The following is a 25,790-nucleotide window of genomic DNA, read 5'->3' as shown; positions in this document are numbered from 1 at the left end:
TCCTTGCTGTCACTGGATTCGCTTGTGGCTCATTTCGGGGCACAAAGGGCGGATTGAGGGATGGAAGGGGTTGTCTGCCCCCACACCCCCTCCCATTGACTTATTGATCGAAAGATAGAACGTTAAATAATCACACCACAGTCAATGGGAAACGGTTACTTTCAGAACTAATCATCAAATGTATGTCACTCTCGCCTACCAACTTAATTTGAGGTTAATTTCATTGTGAATTTGACCGTTCATTCCCACATAAAGCGTTCATGCATCTGGAACGATTGTTGTGAAAGGACTACAATTACACTACCATGTCAACAATCATACAAGACGGGTGGTTTAAAACACAGAGGTTTCCCTTATACAGCCAACCCTACCAGTTTGTGCTGAAACTAGGGTACCTCGGGGACAACGCAAAGTAGAGTGATTTCAATATGTTTATAGGCCCACACCCCACACATTTAGAAGGCTACTGGGATTGTAATGGTGTAGCTTGCAGGGGCCTAATTGTAAGCTTAAGGATGTCAGATTGGTTGAACTCACTCACTAACTGTTACTCACTTGCCTGTCATGAATTTCAGGAAGGATCGCTATGCAAATTACTGAATGGTATCACCTTGACGTCCCAGCCCTAATTAGTCCAAGGCTTAGTCTATATGGTTTTCACCAACAAGCCCATGGATTCATATTTGGACAAATAAATGTAAGACAGGATGGGTCTGGTCTGTGTGGTGTTTGTATACCATGCAGTATTATATGGTAATATAACAACCAATACAGCAATGCATAGTAACTAAACATGGCACCACTGCAGTTATATCAATGGCAGTGCCTAAGAAGCCATAGTAAGATTTAACCCTCGCTGAAAAACAACTAACAACTGCTGTTAACGTTAAGCACGTATTGGTCACAAAATATATCAAAATCAAGGACATTTGACCAGAAATAACATCAAGCTCCGTTTTCCTTTTCAAATAAGCGTTGATAACATATTTTGACGTATATGTTGACCTTCTACATTCTAACAAACGATGATAATGATAAGTATTAAATGAAGCTAATGGACATGGAGAGTTTCAGCATCACAATATTTCCATACAGTGTTATTAATGTGTAATAATGACATCTCTAATAGTAACCACGGTCTACTCTTTTTGTTAAAACTATTCTTCAACTTGTTCAACATCTGGCCTCTCACTAAAACTTTGTTGCGGAAGAATATGACGTGTACGGCAAGAGCTGACCGACAAGGAAGACGTCCAATGGTATTTAAGGACAGGGTCCACCACATTCCAGTCTGCTCCGTCACAGCCAATCGGAGCAGTCGGTAGTGGTTCCTTGAACTCCCAAGTTAGATTGGTTTACAAAGGCCCAATCCCGGGGCGGCAAGATAGATCTCCAAAATTAGCACTTATTAACGGTCTAAAACCCGGCGTTCAATAATATACCACGGTTTGGACCATGCCGTATTTAAGCACCGGTGTACCGTCCAATATCGTTCATTCTTGTATCATTTGAATAATAAGCGAGCTCACAACACAGGGGTAGTATGGGGTTTAAACCCTGTAATAATAGCGTTACTTACCCAGAAACTCTCCAGGAAGTAGGGCGTTATCATCTTGTCTTATACCCCTTGACCGGGCCACTTTAATGGTGCGAATTCAAACCGTAGGGACGTGATTTCACCGCCGTCCTACCCCGTTCCTGTTGTGCCGTTTCACTGCTCTCCTCCAGCCTTCCTCTGCCTTCAGACCAGACTCCACCTCCGTGTGTTTTCTACTTCCCAACCTCACACACACACACACACACACGCACCGTGAGAGTTGGGTTTGAAACAGCGCTACCAATGGCACATTTAAATATATAATAGAATATCACTGTTGTAGGCGGAAGCTACGGTTTGAATTTGCTTTATTTGTTGTGGTAACGCGTATCGATGATTTATTTTCCATTTGGGTAACTTTCCAAGGAATCAGGGCTTTTACTTTGAAACTAGAGAAGTACTTTTACTTTGAAACAAAGTAGCTGTATGCAGTTGAGCAGAGTAGCGTGTAGGCCATGCGCTGTCATTGGGTTTGTGATCGGGCAGCAAATTAGGAGGCCGACCAAACGTGACCGGTCTATTCCCTGCGGGAAACAATTCGTATGCATGCAAGGAATTTGATATTATGCCGACAAATCACCCCCCCGTGTGTGTGTTTGTGTGTGTCGTTCATTTTCTTATTCACTTTTTTTTAATTAATACAATCTCTAATTTTTTTGACCTATCCAATTGTAACATTCTAGGCTAGATATATTGTTGTCAGACAATTCTTGCAGACATGTACAGTGGATACAAAGGTCCACAGCTACCGGTAACTAAAATAACTACCGGTGGTTATTTTTTTGTGATGTCATTAATACTGATATAACTTTTCTCCTTATTGAAGTAATTGTTTCCATTGAATCATTACACACCTTGCAGTTATTTTAATCAAATCTTTAGAAAACACGTTTGTTGTGTTCTGAGGATACCCAAAACATTATTTTTAATTAGCTGTTAAATTGAATATAAACAAAAACGGACAGAAACAATGTAAACAATTTATTCTGAACAATGTAAAGATTCAAGCAATGGTAACCAGTCACACCCACTTGATCATTGTACAAATATTGTTACAAAAATTACTACAGTACAATATAGATTCTTTGCATGATCCAAAATATTTGGTGGCCCCAGTAGTACTAATTTTACTTTATAATTCAGCAGCTTATCAAAAAAAATGCATAACAAGTTTATTGAAATGAAATGCCTCTAATATTAGCAAAAAGATGAAGGCTAAATGGATTTCCAAGGCTAAATGGCCATCAAAAGTGAGGAGAATAAGGAACAGACATTCAATATTATTGGTTGTCGCTTTACAAAATACATTTAATAAAGCTCTTGAGTAAAAATTCTAATTTGGAAACTATACTACTTTCATGGCAAGCTCTTATTTCGTGACGTTTTTCTTCTAGTTACTTTAACTAAAGGACTCTTTATCCCCGGCAAATACATTTCTATTGACACCGTCCATGGCTATGATCTCTCATGGCAGTGTGTACACATCGCTCTGAATTACAATCACTGTGTGAAAATACATTTGTGCAAGTTACCTTTTAATTTTCTACATCAGTTCTCCCCACTGATGACCATTCATTTGTTGAACAACCTACTGTTTCCTATCGCTCCATTCCAGAGGCTGGTAAATCTCATTTTGTAAAAGATGGACAAGGCAGACATGGAGTGCAGGGGGGGGGAGAGAAACCAAAACACTAAACGCAAATCAAACAATCGACTCAGACAACCTGAGGTTTACGAAAACACCGAATTCAAGTCGTGTTACAAAACTACAATGCATAGCAGCAGTCAATTCACAAATGCAGCCCATTAGACAGTTTGTTTCGGTGTCTCAGAGACCAACACAGGGCTTATACCAGGCCAAGGTGTATATGTTTGTTTTCACATGCAAAGACAGCTGGAATGTGACACAGACTACACATTTACTTCCGGGTAGATGCAACAAAATGTGGCAACAACAAAAAAGGTATAAGTGTTTACCTACATCTGCCTCCACTATATTCCATGATGTGATACATACTGAATGGACGATTCCTTTAAAATCTAACATCTGGGATTTTCGATTGCACAACAACATCAGTTCAATATATATAATATATGTTAAGTATGTATACCAAGTTGTCCAAATAATTTATATCGAAAACGAATGGCTAAACAATTAGTAACAAGTATGGGAATAAAAGTTTTGCAGAAAAAAACAATTGTATTATGTGTGTACATTGCCGCAAAACTATACTTAGGCTAAGTAGTGCTATAGTTGCTATTGAAGTGCTTGGCATTTAAAACACAAAGTAAAAAATACTGCAATTATTACTCTGACCTGCAGAGAGAGTGTGTGTGGAAAAAGAAGGTTGTAAAACATAAAATGTGCTCCCTAATCATTTCAAAACATCATGGAATACGTTCAGGCTGTGACATGAAACAAAAATAAACAGACAAAAGCAACAACAATATTATGTAGTTTCACAGTATTTAAAAGGACGCAGAGAAGCAGAATACACCAGCGCTCTCAATAGGATTAAATCTCATTAAAAAAAACTTTTAAAAATACCAGTGTTGAAATAAACCAATGCTGAGCAAGGCCATAATATACCTTTTATACCGTTTCCTATATAGAATTAAAGCCCCCCACCTCCCTGTCTTGATTATATTCCCCTATGGGAAGGGGGCCACCAACATGTTAGGGATCAGCTACTCCACAACACCCAACCACAAGCACTCGAAACAGTTCACAATCATCCTCAAGACCATGCTTTAAGAAAAGCTACCAGAAAAACTAAACATAAATCAGAATTAACCGTTTTTAAAGAACCCCTCAGTACCCTTAAAGATAAACATTTAATTGACGTCGATATGAAGTTCCCTAGGTTTGAACAGCCAACTGATTACATACCTCACAAAGAAAGACACGACTAGCTTTCGTGGTTTGTATGGAGATAAGGAGATGAATAGGTGAACACGGAAGCATGACATCATCCATCTTCACCCCCCAAAGGCTCGGATGTCAGCAACAGCTGATGAATGCACAGAGCTGCGTTACGTGGCGTTTAAATGTCACGACACAGGCCCACATCCCACCGCCAATAAAGAAGAGTTAGCTGGGAAGCCAAAACATCTTGAGCCGTGGGCCTGGCCCAATGCTAGAAGGCCAAGCCATCGAGATCAGATGACCGTTTGTTGTTTGGTATACCCGCTCATGGTAGACTACAGTAGTCACTCTCTGCTAGAAGACAAAGAAAACTTAAAGAGTACCCGGCTTAAAAAAAAAAAAAAAAACGTATTACGGGGCAATGACCAATCAAATTCAACACACAAACACAGCACTCTTTTGCCGGGCAAATTCTGTTATGATGCAAGCATGCTGTCAAACTGAGAAAAGACAATCGTATTCTCACAAGAGACAAAGAACATCGACAGCTTCTGCCCTGGTGACCAATGGGAACCTGTTATTACTCCTTCAATCATTAGAGATTATTAGAAAAACTCAGTAACCACTAAAGATGGCAGGCTGTTGGGACCTCAGATATTCAGAAGGTTTGTGGTGGAGTTTCACTGGGACACCACCGTTGGCAGACGGGTTAATTTAAGGATCAGCTACATGTTCTGATTCACGGCAGGTCCAGGATTATTGACTCCAATTTAAACGAGCTATTTCCCCGTTGTAAAGAACCCTCTACTCGAGTAGTAGGACTCACCAACACTGTAACATCGATTACCTTATCTTAGATTGGTCTTTCTATATACGTTTTAAACCCTAAACAACACTTGTATTTAATACCCAAGTAATAATGAAGGCAGGTAAAAAAAGAAAAAGAAAAAAAGGTTATTATCCTATTATCCTGGTTGACTGCTGAGATGAGACGCAAGTTTTCCTCCCGTGATTTAAGTTGTGCAGCCATTTATTTTTCCTCCATTCCGTGTATGCTCGCGGTGCATGGAACACGGCGGACCTCCCCATTCCTCCCTCCCTGTCCATGTGGCTATGAGGGGGCCCTCTCTCCCCACCCTGTCCCTCCCTCCCTCCCTCCCTCCAACCCTCCCAGCAGGCAGACCCTACCCCCTAATGCAAAGGGCAATGTGTTCCCTGGATGAAAGAGGCTCCCTACAACGTCTCCAGATAGTGATTGACCTGTAGAAGGAAAACACAAAAAAAAAGACTTAAAATGGAGAAAAATAAAAGTATTCAATAAATAAATCAAAAAGGAAATATTTGAGGAAATGAATAAATCAAAACAACATTTCTCGAATTCTAGCTAGGTTTAGGTTCTCTGAACGAGACGAAGATATGAGGAAGCCGAAACGGGAATGATGAATGAAAACAAGGTCACAGGACGCACTGACCCGACTGACTGGGCCCTTGGCTCGTGAGCGCTACACGCCATAGAGGGTGGACAGGCGCTCCTTCAGAGGAGCAGGGAACTGATCCGAGAACCGCTGCCAGTTCTCCTCTCCAACCTGGTTCCTGAAGCCGTGCAGGATCTGAAACCACAGGAGAAAGGAGGTTAACAGGGCTTCAAATTAACGTTAAGTTGCAAAATAAGCCTCACGGTTGATGTTAAAAACAGTTGCATTTTTTGTTTGTTTGAAATGTGGCTTAAAACACCCTCTGTGATATACATTCCAACTTTCCAGCAGCGTAGAAAAATCTCAGGTAACTTAAGAGATGGGAAAGATTTAGAGGGTTGAGGAGCAGAGTTTGAAGATGTTCAGTGAAACATTTGCTTAGCAAATGTAAATGTTGTTCCTTCAAATCTGATCATGACCCAAAATAATTCAAATCATGTGTATAAGATTGCAAAGAAAATAACGTCTTTTTTTTACCTTACAAAACATGTCCCGTAGATCCTCCTTCGGATTTACCCAGGATGCAACTGCATCACAAAAGAATATAAAATCCTAGAGGTGGAAAAAAAAAACAGGGCGTGGGGGAAGGGGGAATCGAAAGAGATGGGGAGGCGGAATTGAAGTAGCACACGATTTGGGATCATCTCATTGCTATGTTCTCATGAGTTCTAGAACATTAGAGTTCAAGAACTTAAGAGTTCTAGAACTCCAGCGTTCTAGAGCTCTAAAACCTTAGAACACTAGAACTTTAGAGCACTAGCCCTCCATCATTGGTGAGCCACTCACCTGCACTACACCTCCGGGGTTTACACTTATCATGGTGCAGATTCCCCGGAACGCAGAGTCTTTTTCCTCATTGTCTCTTATGTTCCGTAGAGACGTGCACCTGGGATAGGGAATACCTCTTTTAAAAACACCACACACATAAACAGAGCAATACTTTCAGGAGACAAAAATTAACCAAAAGCGTGTTAGATTTTTAAATCATTTAAAAAAAATTAATCTTTAAATATAACATATCACCAATTTATACTTTCTATCCATAATCCTGAAAAATACTGCTTTTTTTTAAGAGTCTTAAGCATTATTCTTAACCTTATCTTAAGTTAAAGTGAACTTCAAGCAAAAATATCAAACCTTCTTGGAGATAATAAAAATATGCTTTTGCTCTTAAAATAATGAATAAGGTAGAAATGTAAGCATACACATCGAACACACCTTCAGAAGCTGCATATTTATATTAATATAAAAATCATCCTTATGTCTCTGTCATCTTACTCTTCCTGTTGTTTTTGGTTATGAGTAAAGTATTGTGTAGCCTTATCTATGAGCACCCCAGAAACATAAATGTACTTATCTAAACTGTCAGGGGACTTCTGAGAAAGCCACATGTAGCTGGTGGTCTAATAAATAAGAGAGGGACTTGGCCATTTTCAAAATTATGCTCCCTCTTTTTATCTGCATGTACTTTTGTTTATATACCAGCAGACATGTGACACTCCCCTGCACTCTTTAGATCATTAGCGACAGATAACGATGACAAGAACTGAAAATTAAATGAATTAATGTGTAATACGTGAAGGTGCTACTGAGGCAAAACAACAACATCACAAGTAAGGCCTTATAAGTGAGGACAGGGTTAGTCACATGGTTGGCAATGATTACAAACTGATCCATACACTAAATAAACAGAAAAGACTTGAGGTCACAGGGAGGGGAGAGAAAGACGACAGTAGCAGGGGGAGAGAAAGAGCAACAATTCTCAGGAGAGGAAGAGGAGGAGCAGGAGAGGAAGAGGAAGAAAGGGGGAGAGGAAATGAATGAAATAAAAGATTGAATAATACACACCAGGGTCTTATAAACTGCTGTAGCATGGGTGCCACCTCTTGAGGACAAACGTAACCAAGACGACCAATTGTTATTGCTAAGGTAACGCAACCACGGTTACACACCACCAAACGCCAACCAAGACATGAGCAATGAGGAGGGGGTGGGGGGGTGGGGAGAAACAAATAAAGAAAAAACAAAGAACTCAGAAACATGAAAATCAACAGAATCTGTATGTGAATAAACAGACGGTTTCACTAATGCAGATTATTACAACCTCCCCCCGGGGTAAAAGAGGGGAGGAATGCAAAATATGACTATAAAACACAAACACGTTTAAGGGAGATCAACGTTTTTGTTGTTGACAACACGGTCATGAAGTCTATCAAGAAAATGAACTCATGCCACTCGCATAAGAGGAATCCTAATAGTGTGGCAAGGTTGGAATAACTTTGGGGATCGAAGTGACCAGTTACAGTCCAGTCGACCATTTATTTCAGAGATTTCTCCCTTAAACTCACACAGACACACACACGTTAACATAATTGTTTTTCATCGTAAAAGAAAAAAGAAGATCCAAATTGTCTGTTCTCTCTAACGGACAGATTTACTCCCAGCCACTAAGATGGAGGGCGACTAGTCCCGCCCTGCAGGTTGGTATGAGGCAGAGAGGAGGAAGGAACCTACGTTTAAGAGACACAAAACTATGCAACATTCTCATTAACAAACAGGCATTTATGAACAGTTAAATGGTGCATGCAGAAAGCAGATGGTAGGCTCATTAGAGGTACAGTTCAGTGCAGGATATATATACGACCAGACAACATGACGTGGTGCAGTGGGAGTGGGATTAATCTCGTTAGTGTGTCTTTATCATTACGTTTTCGGCCACTTCCACCTTCCCTCTACGTTTGTTGTGTGTAATGGTACATAGTACAAATCGGTTCCCAATACTGTCGATTGCTCGACAGAGGTATGGCCTCTGATCCACAAAGCGCTGTTGCATGTCAGGGCCTTCAATTTTGGTTGAAGGTGGAAGTGGGAGAGAATCAAAACAATAAGAATGTGATTGGACAGTTTGAACGGACATTGTTATTTTCTTTTGGACGTATCCTGCATCAAACATTTGCTATCCTTAACAACATTCAACATCTATTAGCAGAAATGCATCCACATTTAAAGAACAGTAACTAAAAGCAACAAATAAATAAACTGACAACGAAAAAACAGGTACACATCTACAGAGTCCCTATGGTGTCTCAATTTAAGTGGGGGACATCTCCTTTAACTATATAGGCTTTTGATTGGTTATGGTTCATTTTAGCTACTCAATAATAAACCCACAATTTAGTATTAGCTATATGAGCAAAGGTTAACATTTTTAGCCTGGATTAAAGGTGCTTTATGACTATAGGGGGATAATTTAAGTAATATATCTGTCCATGTGCTACAAAAATCTTATTTTCCTCACAATATGCCAAATGCTTTGTTTAATTCCAATACAATACCTACATTCAATGTACAAACTTTAGCATTTTATGTAATTTCAAGCCTGGCAACTAACATGGCTTGTTTGTGTCTTTTCTAGATATAAATATGTCTGTGAGCTTGCTAATCAGTCTCTGAAATAGTTATATGTTTGGTCCAAACCTGTATGCATATATTGCAGATGTTTCTGAGAACAACATTAATTATTACACCAAGCTACAACATTCTGAGAACACTGGCTGTGCTTGACTGTGTGTGTGTGTGTGTGTGTGTGTGTGTGTGTGTGTGTGTGTGTGTGTGTGTGTGTGTGTGTGTGTGTGTGTGTGTGTGTGTGTGTGTGTGTGTGTGTGTGTGTGTGTGTGTGTGTGTGTGTGTGTGTGTGTGTGTGTGTGTGTGTGTTTGACTGGGTGCGTGTGCATGCGTGTGTGTGCACCAACCTTCATTTGTGTCACTCCCTGGTTACGTGTGTGTGCGTGATCCGTATGTGTGTGTGTATGTGTGTGTGCGTTAGTGTGTCGTTTGTGTGTGTGTGTGTGCACCTCCCTCAGCAGCGCCACCATGTGGTACCTGTGTTCTCCAGCAGCGTCTTTGGTGTGTTGGGCCTGTTTATGATCTCCACCAGCAGACGCAGTGCCTCGGCAACGTACGGCTGCATCTCCAGCCCTGCGTGGTGGAACCCAAACAACACACCGCGTCGTTCTATAGTCCGGGACATGCATGTACAACCCATAGGTGGAATGTGACCAGTCTAGAAGGAGAGGCACGTACCCATTTGTATCGCGATCTCACCAATAGCCCAAGTTGCGTTGTTGCACACAGATATCAACTCAGGATTCAGATTAGTACCGAGTACGGGAATAAAATCAGCTGGAAGGAGAGAGGGGATACACGCAGACACAGATTGAGGAACACACAGGGTACTGATGATTTCTTTATGTTATTGTTATTATATACCATTAAGCAGATTTTTTTTGCTCTGAGCATGACGATATATTTGATATTTCCAGTTAAAGCAAAGCCAACAGTAACTGGTAATAACAATCCCATGGTCAAGAATGTTCCTGAGTTTTACTGAACCCTTCATAATGAAACCATTTGACGTACCGATGCAGGGCTTCACATGGTGGAAGCAGGCCTTGGTCAGATCCCCCAGCAGAGCAAACGAACTCTGGCGGACTTCAGGCATCTTATCCTGGAGGAAAGAGTGGGTTAGCCCTGGAACAGCAATTGCGCATTATCCATTCATAAACTAATCCAGGAGATTCTACAAAGGAATATACTGCAACGGGACGCTGACCACGCCTTGTGCAAACAGGCCATAACCGGTTCACAAAGGACGTGGTGAGCACTTTGTCGCGGCTTGGCACGGCAAACTCACATCGAACATCGGCAAACACAAGCATTGGTCGCTAGGCGACTAGCATAGCGTCGGTTTCTTGAGCCATTATCATTTTGAATTGTGTTTCGGTGGCAACTCGTCTAGTGAGTTTGGTCCGATGTATGCAAAAGTTTGCACTCCGAGGGAAAACAAAAACCTCCACCGAAAGCTGCGTTCAACACCTTTGTTCGGCGGTGCGCAGCGCTTTATCGTCACCGCCCGAGGCATACACATGAATGGAGTCCTGAGCGCAAGCAACGTCCAATGGGAAGAGGACGGGCCTTCACTCTGTGTTCTACACGTTGGTCTGTCTTTGTTGGTTCACCTGCATGCACTGGTACATGAGCGTGAGGATGTTGCTGCGAGCCACCAGCTGCTCGATGTTGCCCCCCAGCCCCTCAGCCAGTCCGCTGAGCAGATCCAGAGCTACGATCATGAAGTCCTTGTCCGGGGCCTCGTACTGCTCTGGCTGTGATTGGTGGAGCTGAAAAAGAGCGGGAAAAACAGAGTGGAAGAAGGAAGGAAAGACATTTAGGAAACAAACCCTTGAATTTTAGTAGGTATAAGTAATAATAATAAAGAATATTTTACACTATGGCACAATCAAATTATTATACAAATAAAAAACATTCAATACATACAAAATACAATTTATTGAAATTGAAATACAAGAGATCACAGATAGTAGAATATTGTGTGTATATATATTAACCGTACAGAAATGCCTCCAGAATGTCCTCCTGTGTGCTGGTTGCTCACCATGGACTGGGCAAGGGTCTTCTGGACCAGGTTCACACAGCGCTGGTACACAGGCTCGCAGTACGGCAGGAAGCCACTCTGGAGGGCCGTGGCCACCGACGACAGACACTGAGGAAGAGGATGGGGGATCACAATGTGGCAGTGAGCGGGTGCTCGACTCCCAGCCGCCAGGTCTGCGGTTCAAACCCTGACCCCGCACAAGATGCCAAACTCCAAATAAAATGTAAAATGTAAAGTCTTAAAGAAATGTACTTCTAGTAAAGGGAAGAGGTCTTTGTCTTCGTCCTTAAGTTCGTTCCATTTCTGGATCAGAGGAGGCATCAACATCTGGATGTACTCCTAACAACAACAACAACAACAGGAATACAGAAGACATGCTTATTAAACAACCATGAATCTATTGGGAAGGCCTATGACATGCCGATGATGAATCTATGACATCTTGAGAGTTTAAACATAAGGATGGAACTTAAAGATCATTAGGAATCAACAGCAAATAAGCTTTTTGTTTAATGTATAAATGTGAGGAAGAGTTGAGCAGTATTTGAAGGTAGACTGGTCCCTCGGCCCACTGCCCTAGCGCCCGTGCCCCCCGGCCTACCGGTTTGTTGAGGTGGTGTCCCACCGAGTCGGCCAGGGTTCCGATGGCGTCGTAGAGGATGAGCAGGTTCTTGTGCTGGTACTTGCTGAAGGCGAACACCAGCGTGTCCAGGATGTAGGCCAGGTAGGGAACCAGCTCTGTGCACGCCTCCTCCTCCAGCGTGGCGAACGCACTGACAAGGGGAGCGTTTAAAGAGAGAGGAGGAGATATAGAGTCAAGGTCTTGTGAACTCTATTCAAACTCTAATCTGATGCAGTTTGTAAAAATAAATTATGATGAACTTTATTCATCCCATAGGTATCCCTGCAGAAGTACAGGACTGCAATAAGAACTGAAAAGGGATTTTAATATTCAAACATCCAAATATGGATCTATGAAAAATATAATTACACAATGAGTAGTAAAAACAATTCACAGTGGATGTAACGACAGTTATGGTATGGATAGAAGAAGCCTTTGAAGATGGCGCTATGTATTTATTTATTTTTTAATTATTTACACACTTAAGTTTTTCACCAAAGTGGTGTCACATAAAAAAACTGAATCCAGGTACACAATAAAAAATAAATAGAGTGTCCTCAGGCATAGACACTCCCACACTCAGACACCTACAAACACACAGACACATACACACACCCACACATGTACTCCTACACACAGACCTGCAGGCAGCCTCCTGGACCCTCTTGTTGCTGTCCAGGATGCGTTTGAGCAGCTCCGTCATCAAGGGCTTGAGGTAGGAGTCGGGGGGCTGCGACACCACCCAGTGGGCGTAGCGGCTGAGGGTCCAGCAGGTGATGGAGCGCACCAGGGCATTCTTGTCTGCCAGACACAGCACCAGGTGGGGGATGAGCTCCGGCAGGTAGGTGATCATGCCTTGCATGCAGCCTGGAGGTCAACACAACAAGACCGTTAAACATCTAAATGACACTCTTCTAATGTAGCTCTTAATAACCATATCCGGAATGAAAAGTTTCTCAAGCACGTCGACTAGTCATTCTGTCAAAGGAGCTTTTCTCTGTAAATAGTCTCTTTCTGGGCCACTTTTGCCCTATCAATGTTTTCTGAAAACCACAATAACTGCAGCTACAACTCAAACCACTAGACGCTGCTTCTGGAACAACTCATAGTGCAGGTTTAAAAGAAAACATTTAATTCAGCTATCAAGCCAATTGATCGAAGTTGACAGGTATAGTCTCAAAGGACTTCACAGGCCCACATTATACGACAACCCCAAACAGAAGGAATCACGCCCCAAATCCAATGGGGAGGAGACCTTGAGAGGGAACCAAGAAGTGGGAAACCTCGTCCGGGGACGGTTAGGAGGGAATAGGTGCAGAATGGGCCGACATAATAAATCATCATCGTGTTAGTTCCTCTGACATTCAAAACAAAGTCGCTTCAGTCCATGTTTTGCATCTTCTTCAACTCTTCCCCGATTTCCCACCTGTGATTCTCAAATGTCCCTTCTGAGATTTCCTAAAATTTCGAACTTGGATTACCCAATGTCACTCCTAGAATTCCCAAATTCCATTCCCGAGATTGCCGTCATTTCCCCCGTGGGATAATACAGGTTGACGTCAACGTACCCTCTGCGATGGCTCCCAGGACCAGGATGCCGGACTCTTTGACGACCCACTCCGGGTGGAAGAGGAGCTCCTTGAGGAGCGGCAGCAGGTGAGCCAGGAGGTCGTCCCGGAACACGTTGGCCAGGACGTCCAGCGCCGCCGCAGAGCACTTTCCTGTAGCGCGCGCACACACACACACACACACACACACACACACACACACACACACACACACACACACACACACACACACACACACACACACACACACACACACACACACACACACACACACACACACACACACACACACACGTGACTTACAAGTGTGACTGAGAACAATGAATTCATTCAGTTTCAATGTACATGCTGCAGGACATAAACCAACAATCGCCAGTCCCTTTTCACAAATGGTCATTAGTATGCAACCGCTCAATTCATCTTTTAGATTTCAATGGGCCTTAATCAAAGGGCAAAGTCCAAAATCAAATGAGAACCAGAGTAAAACAGAGACAAGCAGTCCCTGTACGGATGCGGCCCTTTGATTCTTGAGAAACGTTCTAGTTCACGTACTTTGAGCAAAATGAACCGCCGACCGAGAGGGCGGAGCTCCGAGGGAGACACTCAAAAAGTGAGACGGCGGGAGAGAGCGGCTCACTCACGCAGGTTCCAGTCCGAGATGGTCTCGTCGTCGTCCAGGTCGTCGTCATCGTCGTCGTCGCCATCGTCGTCGTGGATACCGCCTCCCTCGTGGTGCTGCGCCACGGTGCGCGAGCGGTGGAAGCGCGGGCGGATGTCCTGCTCGTTGTCAGGGACGGCCTCGTCCTCCTCGGTGTCTCCCTGAGAACACACCACTGCTCGTCATCCTCCCAGCAGACCACTGTATACTCATATAGTGTCACAGTGATGTTATTGGTAGGCATCATCGTTATTAAATAGCCTTATTATCATTTATTAGAGATAAGGTAGGCAATTTGGAGACGTGCCAGAGTAAGCTTGATTTTTGAAAGTATCCAAGTGAAAATATTCCACCCCTCCCTTCTGGCCTCCCTCCAAAGCCACTCCCACTAAACACGAGACTAGCCCGCAAGCTTTAGCTATAAGTCGGCCTTGTGGAAGACAAGGGTCATGCACGATGGGTGCACGGGCAGATTGGGTGCAGGTAGCATAGGAGGTATGTAGACGGACAGGTAAGCAATCCAAACATTATATTCTGTGCATAGGAAGATGATGGTTGGATGAGCTTATTACAGGCCCGCAACAGATACTTATATCGGCTCTGACAATGAATGAACACCACCATTGTCTAGTTAGATTCGGGGTCAGTTTTCGGTCTAGCTTGTTGGTCTTGTTGGACACATTTGCGCCTAAAGGCTGCCTTAAGCAACACTACTCCCAAGTTGTTCTTAGCAGATGATTACAGGCGGTCTACTGGTAAATATGAACAGCATCCGGAACAAGTACCCCATGTCAGATACCCCCACCAACCACGCAGACTCAGAGACTGGTAGCACTGGTAGGCTCACAAACGTTTGGTCATAGCTCACTTGGATTTCTGATCAGTAGCATAATTACTGATGTTATTCACCAGTTATTATTTAGCTGATCTTGTGTTTTTGCAAGAGGGGGGGTCTTGTGTTACACGGGGCTGTCTGTCCCTCTCCTGCACGTGCACTACATGTACTTTTATTGTATTCTGTCATTGCGCTAATAAATAATCTAAACCTGACTATTTCAGATGCTAAAAGTAACATATATATATATATATATTAGTGCCGTCAGTTAAACGTGTTATTAACGGCGTTAACGCAAACCAATTTTAACGGTGTTATTTTTTTTATTGCGCGATTAAGGCAATTTATTTTAAAAAAAGAAAGAAAAAAAGCTTCTTTTTTTTGCTTTGGCTCGAAACAAAGAAGCAGTAGCCTGACTGCTATGTTCAAGGCAGTATGTTTGTATGTTCATCGTTTAATTGCACTATAGGCTTTTTTTTTGTATCGTCCTGTTTTGATCATTATATGCCAATGTTGTTATCAGTAAAAAAACATTTGCACAAGGCAAGCCGATGCACTTATCCATGTTGATAAGAGCATTAAAATGAGACCAATTAATGGGACAAAGAAATCAAGGGATATTTAGCATAGAAAAAAGATTGCGATTAATCATGAGTTAACTACGACATTAATGTAATTAATCGCGATTAAATAGTTTAATCGCTTGACAGCACTAATATATATATATATATATATGACCAAGGCAACAGGACAGCTCTGTGGATGGTTATAACGTACTTCTGCATAACAAGGGAACCATATACCGGTCTTGCTACAGAGACAAGAGTTAAAAACAGGAAGAAGAACTGCGTTGGCCTTGGTGTTGGTTAGCAAAAAACACTGAGAGAAGCCAGCACTCTGGTGTAGGCGTACTCTAAACTTAGCTTCTGATGACACAGACGTTGTACCATGCTACAATCTTCCTGTCAGCTAACATGCTATCTGTTTGACGCAACAAATTGGCGAAGTTTTCAATTATTATCATTATTAGGAGATACATTGTGCAAGGAACATACACATTTTAACTGCATAATAATATATCAGCAATACATCCCAACATATCAATCTACACGCTTTATTCACCTAGCAGCCATCTTGGTCCAACATGCTACCTAAGGGTGGCAACCAAATGTAGAATCGGCGTTCAGTTAGGATATAGTTGTAGATGAATCAGAGCCAATGGACCCAGCTAGTGTTTAGAACCAAGATGGCCATTAGGGGATTCAGACCGTATGGACTCACCTTGAGCAGAATGATGTCAATCTCGGAGTACTTCATCCCGTTGACGAGCACAGGGGTGAGCCTTAATCAGAAACAGACAGCACAGGGGTCTCAGCCAATCAGAGGCCAAGGAAAGGCCAAATAAATCTATGTTTTTTCTAGCGTGGAAGGATACAGATTAATGTGTCAGAGGGCGGAGAAAACTGTAAAATACAGAAAGGGGGGGGGTAAGTGAGGTGGTAGGTCAAAGGTCAGGAGTACCAATTCTGAGGGACCCCCTCAAGGTCTCAGGTGAGTTACTACCCTGGTCAAGTTCACCTCCTCAAAAGGTTTTCATGTTGGTTCCACGCGTGTGCGTGCCTGCGGCTTGCGTGTGGGTGGGTGTGTCTGCGTGTGTGTGCATGTGTGTCGGTGCATGTGTGTGTGTCTGCGTTTGTTTGCATGTGCGTGTGTATGCATGTGTCTGCAAGTGTGTGCATGTGTGTGTGCGCATGCATGTCTTACAGATGGAGATGTCCGGCCAGGACCTCCTTACACACGGGCTGCTCGGCCAGAGTGAGCCAGAACTCGCAGGCCTCCAGCGCCACGTTCTCGTCCTGGTCCTGGGTCCGCTGGAGCATGTACTGCAGGGACAGAAACACAGGGGTCAGCTGAGCCTGAAGCCCCACGCAGTACGGTACTGTACTGTACTGCAGGGACAGAAACACAGGGGTCAGCTGAGCCTGAAGCACCACGCAGTTCGGTAATGTACTGTACTGCAGGGAGTGCGAACACTGGGTTTAGCTCTGGGCCTGTAGCACCACGCAGTCCCACGTAAGGCAGGGTGAAGGGATGTGGTATTTGCTTGGATGATGGGATGATGAGAAATGAAAGGGACACCAAAGAACTGACACTTCCTGGGTGCCACTTCCTTCTTGATCGGCTGATTGGGAAACCCGCAGATCAAGATCAGAAAAGTGTGTCTTGGAGATGAGGGAGATCCTTCGCATTGGCTGTGAAAACATGATTACTGTGGAGACTATGATGAGATTATTCACACTCACACTCTCCACTGCCCAGTGGACAGAATTTCCCAGGGGATTATTAAAGTACTCATTCTGAATCTGGACCAGATGGATGAGAGAAACATGACTCAGGATTCAGGCCAGATTTAGGGCTTGGTAATAATTAAATATTATAGTTTATCCTCTTTGAATGGTATGTATTGTCACAAAATTAATGTAGACTTATCGTGATCCCCAATTGTTCTGGTCTAATTGAATTACGATTAAAAGATTTGCACTTCAAATTACCCATAATTATTGTGATGAATAAATGTGTCGATATCGCCAAGCCAAAATTCCCCATTTACGCTCAGCTGACCACCGTGTGCTCTCCATTCACAATTATGATGCAGTGCAGTACTCTCAGCTCACCTGTATGATGCTGTGCATGTGAGGCAGCAGTCGGTCCATTCGGACCTCCAGCAGCATCACCAGCGCCCGGCACACGTTCTTCCTCACCTCAGGCTCCTCATCTGTTGCCAGGGCAAACAGGTTCTGGAGGAAAGCCCAGAGCGGTCACACGGTCACACGGTCACACGGTCAGACACACACACACACACACACACACACACACACACACACACACACACACACACACACACACACACACACACACACACACACACACACACACACACACACACACACACACACACACAAACACACACACACACACACACACACACACACGTAAGTCAAAGTAACTTATACGCCAATAGATGTGACATTATTTTTCAGAATTTCAAGTCGCCACAATTGATACATTTTCCTTCCAGTCACATGAAGCCCTTTATCAATGATGATAAACAATGCTGTTTATCAGCATCGATTCATCTGTAAATTCACCGAAAATCGGAACATACAGAATTGGAATAGTCACCTGCAGTAAATAATGTCACTCCAACCCCAACACAAAAGATTGATTACCTCACACCCCCCCCCCCCCCCTTCTATGACAATCTAACAAGCCATGAAACTGATTGATTTCCTGCTTAGAGAAGTAGGTTTATCCATGGCCCATCTGGGGCTCAGGGCCGTGTCAGGGTCGTCCGAGAGAGCAGGGCCGCTATTAAAATAGAGGCACATAAATGTTGTTTGTGGACACGGCAAGAGACGGCCCGAGCGCTGGCCGGTTTTCACGCCTGGTGAGTTTAAAATGCAGCAGGGAGATAAAATCCTCTAAATGAATTGTATGGATTCAGGAAAAAAGGCCAAATGTTGCTCTATTGGCAAAGCGTGGCACTATAAGGAGGGGGTTAGTGTTTGCCCTCACAGGATAGTCCGTCATACCGATGATAAAAGTGTCCCACGCAGGGCATTTATTTAAAGGGTGTCCTGGTTACCATGACACCGGGTGTCAGGTTCATGAGCCATTAAGCCCGAAGCACACTGCCGTGTCAGGACGAGCTGATGTAACATATGTGTACATTGTTAAATAAAGGCTTGGGAATGTCCCTGGCAAATAAAAAAAGACTTGAGTACTCGACGGAGCAAATGATATAAATAGAGTCGCCCGCCCCATTCACCCTCCATGTGCGCCACTCCATCAGAAATATACGATTCCATGAGTTTCTTATGGTGGACTTCGATTCACACTCCCTGCTGTGTGCTTGGGGCTAATGGTGTGTTCCAGATGCCTCAGACACCAGCCTTAGGAGTTGCACTTGTGACGTAATTTCCTGTCTTTTGTCACTTATAGCGTTCCCGTTCGTCTTTGTGATTGTGTCATGTCATCGGCTAGTCGTTGTTTATTGTTAGCTACATTAGCCTCTTTAGCAAAACAGCTCGAATAAAAACAACGCAACTTTACATTGAATTGCACGCACAGCAAGTCTGTGCAATGCATAAATTGGTGACCGGAATAAAGTAGCAATGTAATCAAGTGATTAAGACCATTTCAAATCAACATTCATATGAACAACGTGGTACAAATACAAAGAAAATAAATCTCTGTACGGAGGCAGCCATTTTGTTGAGAGAGTCATCAATGAACTCGGAATTCTCTCAGAATTCCGAGGGGGATCGAACAAAAGGGGGCGTGCCTCCGTGAATTGCGCAAGAAAGCTGTGAGATTTCCCCACTTGCAACTCGGAAAGCTGCCGTCCGAGGGATCAGGAACAAACCATAACTGAGCCATTTCAATGTCCATCACATCGTGACATCACAACGTGGGAGTATATAACCGGTGGAGCTCGTTTATGGCAGACTGGAAGTTGATCTGTGTAACGTACAGATGGAGTGACTGACATGCCCAGTGTTGTCTTAAAAAAAAAAAAAGCATAGATGATGAAATGGTGATTGCTATTACTTATTCACATGGCGGTGTAATATAGGCCCTTTAACTTTTTGGTGGAAGACCCAATGCATTTTGCAACAGTTGATACTTGCCTCCACGAAGGGGTCGATGTGTAACATCAGAGCCTGGGTTCGGCTGATGATGAACTGATTGACACAGGCAATGGCGTGAGACCTGCAACACACAGACGACACTTCACAAAAACCATAACCAGCATGCGTCTTCATCACTTTAGCAGTTAAACTTCAAGGTGTAGCGGTAGGTGTGTCCGAACGCTGTTCATGTCAAGGTCTGGGGAATTATAGTTCAGAGCAAGGTAAGGTATCTTACAAGCAAGATAGCATTCCTAGGATAAGATAAGACATGGCCCTCTCAAGAGTAGGTTGTTTCCGAGCTACTGTGCGAACATGGGGGTGAAGCATGGCATGTAAACAAAGAGAGAAGTACGGGTCAGGCAAGTGTAGATTACATCAGTTATAGGATGTGATTTAATTGATAACATTAATGAAATAATTATGGATCAGCATTGAATTTCCAGGTCTATTTTAAGCTACGAGCTAGTTGTAATTTGATGTACTGCAGCTTTATCTTGTAATTTACTGTATTGTCGTTTTTTAGGAACTGATTTCACGTTTCAGATGCTGGTGAGTTACTTTAAAAACAACCATATCAACATCACTAATTGGAAAGTCAGTATAAATGAAGCCCACCTTATCTTAGGGCTGATGTGCTTGAAGAACTGCAGGAACTTGGGAATCATGATGTTGAGCGGGCGGTCGAGAACATCGCTGTCCAAGATCTCTGCAGAGTCCTCACAGATCTTCTGCAGCGCTCCGAAAGCACCCTGCCAGAAGAAAGATGAAGAACAGATCGGCCCTCTTTAAAGTCTTTAAAGTTTAAAGTCACCGTGCATGAACTGTGCTCTGCGACATGGACAAAAAAGGGACATAATCGCGGCCCTCATACCACAATTTGTCACCATCTGTTTTGATAATCTATACTTAAACAATTGCAGTATTGAGGCCCACTACATCTGACTGGAGTTAAATAACATGGAAAGTAGGTCAAGTCTAAAGATCCTAATCATGTAATTACACTAACCTCACACGTGTTGTAATCCTCAGAGTCCAGCAGGAGGCACAGTTTAGGCAGGAGCTGGGGCCAGTTCTGTAGCTCTCCTTTAGAGGCGATGGTTGTGATGAGGATACCTGGCAGGGAGGAAGGGTTATTTGGAGGTCACCTCCAACACAATCATATGGACACAACATTTGATGATTGACCGATTAGATGAAGTGACTGTCTTCTTGCTAACGTTATTATTCAACTCTAGCCCCCAACCGAAAAGTGTACCAAGGCTCATTGCATAAATAAACACAACACAGTTTACCGCATATGTCTCATCCTGCAAGCATAGCGTTCATCAAAGAAGATCTAACATAACATGGTGTGCTTCAAATGTTGAAACAATAGTCAGGTCAGGGTTTTTTATATTCCAAAGAAACTACCATTTGTTCTTGTATTTCGGTGTTGGATTACAAAATGAGAAACAGTTTGTGATTATAAACTAATCGAGCCGGCATCCGCATCGTAACATAGTGTTACTAACTTTAATAAAATAAATAATTTCTTAAATAAAATACCAAGTTGTCTTACCACCCAGGTCATGGAAATCGCAGACAGTTAGCAACATTATGAAGGAATATTTGTGGAATATAATACTTCTTTGCTTTGCAAGATTCTTTCTTTCGTTTTGAAACATAATTAATCTTTCATAGACAGATCATTGCTGGCTTGTGTTCAGCTGTTTCAGATGGGGAAAGGCACACACTGTCACGAACATATTTGCAATCTCCAATGTGCTAATATTACAAGCTGTGCAACAGCATTCTTCATCTATTACTGTTGCATTACCGATTTTGTTTTTACAACCTTACTAATTTGACTAAGTTTAACATTTAACCTTTGAAACTTTGAAAATCGGATCTCTGTGTTAAGAGTAGGAAAGAGACACTGTTCAGAAGAGATCAGCAGGTCAACTCTAAGCAAAAGGCTAAACATGCAAACAGTTTAATTTTAAATAAAAACCATGGGGCTACTCACCCACGGTGGCCCGGATAAGAGGGGAGGAATCGCCAATGTTTTGTAGACATTCATTCTTGATGAAGTCTGAGACGCCGTTAGGAAACGACTGGTAGTGAGCCTTGACATTGTTCTTCAAAATCAGTCCACTCAGGGAGCGAGTGGGTTCATCTTAGAGGGAAAATAATACAGTTAGAGACTTTGAGAGATATATATATATATATATATATATATATATATATATATATATATATATATATATAATATGATACACAAAGACACGATCAATCATCGTTGTCCTGGAATAATCCTGGCGCTTTAGCACGCATAGGGCAAAAAGAGAAAATAAAGAACGTCACACAGCCATTAGTATGCTACAATCTGTGTGGGTTTCTGAATAAATATTTGAAAAACTATCCTTGTTTAAACCTGTCAAATGTTCTGTGAAGTGTTAAAAACATGTCATGCTTGATGATCGATTGATGATTCATGTTGTGAAAAAATAAGAAATACATAATCGAAATATAACCTCACAGGCACATTTTGCAAAACAATGGGGCCACTATTTACAAAACAATTTGGTTAGTTAACCAGTTGATATCCGATTGAATAATTGTCATATAACCCCGTCACCCTGAATGTCTTAACAATCAGGCCGTCTACAGCACAGACAGCCTGGTCAAGAGTTGAGCGTTGCTAGGCGTTAAGTTTAAATTTAGAGTGACCCATATTCTGAGAGCCCTATCATCTGAGTATCCACGCCATATCCAGACAGACCGGTCACTCAAGAAGAAGCCGATTATAACAATAAATGTACCGCTACATTAAGGAGATGGCAATATTAGTATTCTTATTTTTATAATCGGAAACTATTAAAATGTATAAATAAATACTGTGTGCTTTGAGGAACATAGCTGAGATATTTCCCATTGAACACATTGTATGATATTTCAGAGCCAGTTTTCTTTTCTGTAATGTTATTTATCTCTGTGTTCAGGTCCTTTCCCCCTATTTACCAACCAGGGTCATTACAATGTCTTGAAAGGGTAAAATCTTACCTTCTGATTTTAACTTTGTGAGAACGAATATCAAATAGTTGTTAAAGTCAGGATACTGGTTGAGCTGTTCTAGTCTCTGGGAACAGGTATTAAGGAAGATTTGTCAACATTTATCAGCCACAAAACAGCTTTCCGTCTTAATGCAAATCAGTGAATTAAACATCCACTGCGTATGAACATGATTTCTTTTTAATCTCTGCTATAATATTCAATGGTTAGAGATGATCAGCAATTCAGAGAAGAGTCATTTGTTTTCAAATAAAAATATGCTGCAGGCCTACTTAAAAGCCATTGATGTATTTATTTTTTCTTGGCTGATGCTAAAGGGGACAATTCATAAAAATAAAAAAAATAGGAACTGATCATGGGTCCATACCCAAGGGCCATAGGTAGAGATCTGTCATGCAGTGGATCTTCTACGATGCATACAACTCCTACAAAAAGGATTGTAAATGTCAAAGCTAGCTGGCTAGTTAGCTTGTAATGAGATTTGTATTCTGGCCAAGTACAGCTGCTGCAGCTAGCTAGCTAGCTAGCCAGAATAGGAATCTAATTACAACCCTCCCTCCACTGAACTATACTACAACAGCGTACCGGGAACCACCAGATGGACCTAGGATCCGCAACCTCTTTGACTATTAATCTATTGATGCAAATTGTGATAGAATAATAAGGTGAAGCCAAACAACGGTTAACAGTAGGCCCTGAAAACACTGCCTGTCAGAATTAAAATGATAACTATAAGAAAGGCTTGTTAAGAATATTGATATTATAACCTCAATCGAATTAAAAGGGGAAACTAAAAAAGGGAAAATCAGGTACAATGGATCCTATTAATTAAAAAAATAATACAACAATAGTGAAAAGGAGAAGACATATTCCTAATTTAGCATATCAATAGTGATGACAGATGTTTTCCTCCTTTCATGGCTTACTTGGTACATTATGTTTACCCTGTGTTTATTGAAAAGTGATTTGTTGCTTGAATAGAATAGCTTTCCAAGTGTATTATAATGTTCATTAATATGTTTGTAATTTTGTGATTTAAATTAAATATAAAAAAATCGGAATGGCAAGGACAACAGCAAATCTTGAGAAGCACTGCTAATAACAGATGGTCCAAAGAGGTTGTCTCTATCATGTTCTTTTGCAGCTGGGAACGCAGTCGACTCTAGTGACCTAATATCGGTAACATTATGTTGACATTCAATGCGAAAACATGTCCCATTCCCGATCAAGTGAAACACACCAGTAACACCATAGCAAGACATAGGAAATATGCAACAGCCTGCCTCATCATGAGCCAACAATAGGACGCACTGGATAGGAATATAAACCCAACAACACATCTGCGCACTGTACAGTAGAAGGTTAAAGCGGCGTAATGTTGCAGTTATTACGGTATTGAGATTAAAAGATCCCCGTATAAAGCCTAGCAACCCCAACGTAACGTTAATTAAACTAATTACATTTTCCTCCACGAATCCTTTGGATTGATTATTTTTATTCAGATAATTGAGGGGCGATCATCTATCCCATAATCACGAGCTGAGAGAGGGCGATTGCAAGGTGACGAATTCCCAAATGACACCTGATTGTTGGTAGGAGCCACCGTGGTAGTCAAACCCTGTTGTTTACAACACACACACCCGACACAACGTGCTGTTTAAAAAGACATGTTGGCTGCCAGAGAGCTTGGGAACAACACACTAACCAGTCTGGTGTTAAATAGTCGGGTGCTTCTATCAACGGAACAACATGCACACTAGCACACGTCAGAATAGCTGGCCATCAAGTGAACCCAGTCCCGTCAAGAGGGGCCTGACTACAGAGGGGATCGAACCAATTCCTGTCTAAAGAGGAATCGAACCCAGTCCTGTCTAAAGAGGGGATCGAACCCAGTCCTGTCTGAAGAGGGGATCGAAACCAGTCCTGTCTAAAGAGGGGATCGAATCCAATCCTGTCTATAGAGGGGATCGAACCAGGTCCTGTATAAACAGGTGATCGTCGGAGGCATGGAAGGATACTTGCTGGACGGATCTCTGGGTTGACGTGTCCGGCGACTGGGACTCCTTCAGGAGCTGTATGATCTGCTGGAGCCCCTGCTCGTCTGGCTTCCACTCACACTCCATCTTGATTTGCTGCAGTGGAAAAGGGCAGAGAATGCTTATGTCAACAACACATAACCCTTCGGTTTAAAAACGCGAGTCCATAAAGGTGTGTTCCGGAGAGCGACAGTAGGCCCCAATAACCCCGACACGTTGTCTAAGGACGAGCCAGTGAAAGGATTTATTTTACCTAGCTAACACGCCACTCAGTAATGGGCTTCCTCAGACATCGACCTGTCAACCTCGGAACATCCGTTTTCGCAACAAGCCAGCTATTGGCTGTTAGGTAGCTGGCTATAGACGGGCTATAGTAGCTTCCAGGGATAGCGGCTGAACATCACGTTCATCTCGCGATAGGACCGTTGCTAGCATGAGGCATGAGGGCACTAGCTGCTCAACGTGCATCCGCAGAGGTCCTAGCGCCCGCCGTTTTACTTACATGTCTCTTATATTGAGGACCAACCATAAGCGCAGAGAACACCTATGAGAGAACCCTAACATCTTTAAACAGACGTGAAAAAAATTATTAATTGATTCATTCAAATACAAGAGTAGATTAATAAATAATGAAATAAATAAACAAATAATTTAATTAATGCATCCAAACATTGCCCCAATGGTCTATACGCATCTATTGCACCTTCTCACGTTTGACAAGTGCATCAAACAGTGTACAGTGGTCGTTTTTTTTGGTACACTTTAGTCAGTGTTTAGGTTTGTTGTGTATTGATTGTATGGTGTTTGTCTTTGCATATGTTGCTGTGAACTGTGTATATGTGCGTCTTCATAAATATGTAAGAATAAGAATGATAGTATGAGGATATGTACGCCTTCATAAAGTATGGGTATGATACACAGGAAGGGTCTATATTT

The 25,790-nt window shown here is 42.4% G+C and overlaps 2 protein-coding genes across 7 annotated transcripts in view; both read right to left on the bottom strand.

Moving 5' to 3' along the window:
• fcho2 (FCH and mu domain containing endocytic adaptor 2) overlaps nt 1–1,786 on the bottom strand; it is a 36,813-nt gene extending 35,027 nt beyond the window's left edge. For 2 of the 4 annotated variants that reach the window (XM_056587549.1, XM_056587550.1), the window contains exon 1: nt 1,580–1,786. In XM_056587549.1, coding sequence (XP_056443524.1) covers nt 1,580–1,612 — 33 coding nt within the window. In that variant the 5' untranslated portion in view covers nt 1,613–1,786. The remainder of the gene's footprint in view (nt 1–1,579) is intronic. The other 2 variants (XM_056587551.1, XM_056587552.1) reach the window with 2 other exon arrangements.
• A 3,850-nt stretch (nt 1,787–5,636) lies between these two features.
• Nucleotides 5,637–25,277, bottom strand: tnpo1 (transportin 1). Of its 3 annotated transcripts, none has more exons than XM_056588252.1 (25): nt 25,108–25,277; nt 24,837–24,950; nt 22,810–22,885; nt 21,773–21,922; nt 20,774–20,880; nt 20,383–20,516; nt 19,765–19,846; nt 17,749–17,871; nt 16,838–16,956; nt 16,355–16,415; nt 14,222–14,399; nt 13,581–13,733; nt 12,654–12,879; nt 11,992–12,163; nt 11,643–11,729; nt 11,349–11,498; nt 10,957–11,115; nt 10,358–10,445; nt 10,022–10,120; nt 9,821–9,916; nt 7,787–7,862; nt 6,725–6,824; nt 6,416–6,490; nt 5,936–6,073; nt 5,637–5,723 (listed from the first exon to the last, which is right to left on the bottom strand). In XM_056588252.1, exons 2-24 carry the CDS (start codon nt 24,939–24,941, stop codon nt 5,966–5,968), a joined length of 2,724 nt encoding a protein of 907 aa, XP_056444227.1. In that variant the 5' UTR covers nt 24,942–24,950; nt 25,108–25,277; the 3' UTR covers nt 5,637–5,723; nt 5,936–5,965. The 3 variants fall into 3 exon arrangements, 2 of the variants coding, with proteins under 2 accessions (XP_056444227.1, XP_056444228.1); XM_056588253.1 differs by having other exon boundaries at nt 11,391–11,498; XR_008895332.1 differs by lacking the exons at nt 5,637–5,723; nt 5,936–6,073; nt 7,787–7,862.
• Between the last annotated feature and the right edge of the window lie 513 nt (nt 25,278–25,790).

This window comes from Gadus chalcogrammus, chromosome 4 (assembly GCF_026213295.1).
Source record: "Gadus chalcogrammus isolate NIFS_2021 chromosome 4, NIFS_Gcha_1.0, whole genome shotgun sequence".
NCBI lineage: Eukaryota > Metazoa > Chordata > Actinopteri > Gadiformes > Gadidae > Gadus > Gadus chalcogrammus.
This window is presented reverse-complemented; position numbering and strand designations above follow the sequence as displayed.

Coding starts and splice junctions, on each gene's coding strand:
- tnpo1 (XM_056588252.1), bottom strand. CDS start 24,941: ATGGAGTGTGAGTGGAAGCCAGACGAGCAGGGGCTCCAGCAGATCATA. Junction 22,886..24,836: donor CCCAGAGATCCGTCCAGCAA/GTATCCTTCCAT, acceptor ACCTGTTCCCAG/AGACTAGAACAGCTCAACCA. Junction 12,880..13,580: donor CCTGGGAGCCATCGCAGAGG/GTACGTTGACGT, acceptor GTTGACCTCCAG/GCTGCATGCAAGGCATGATC.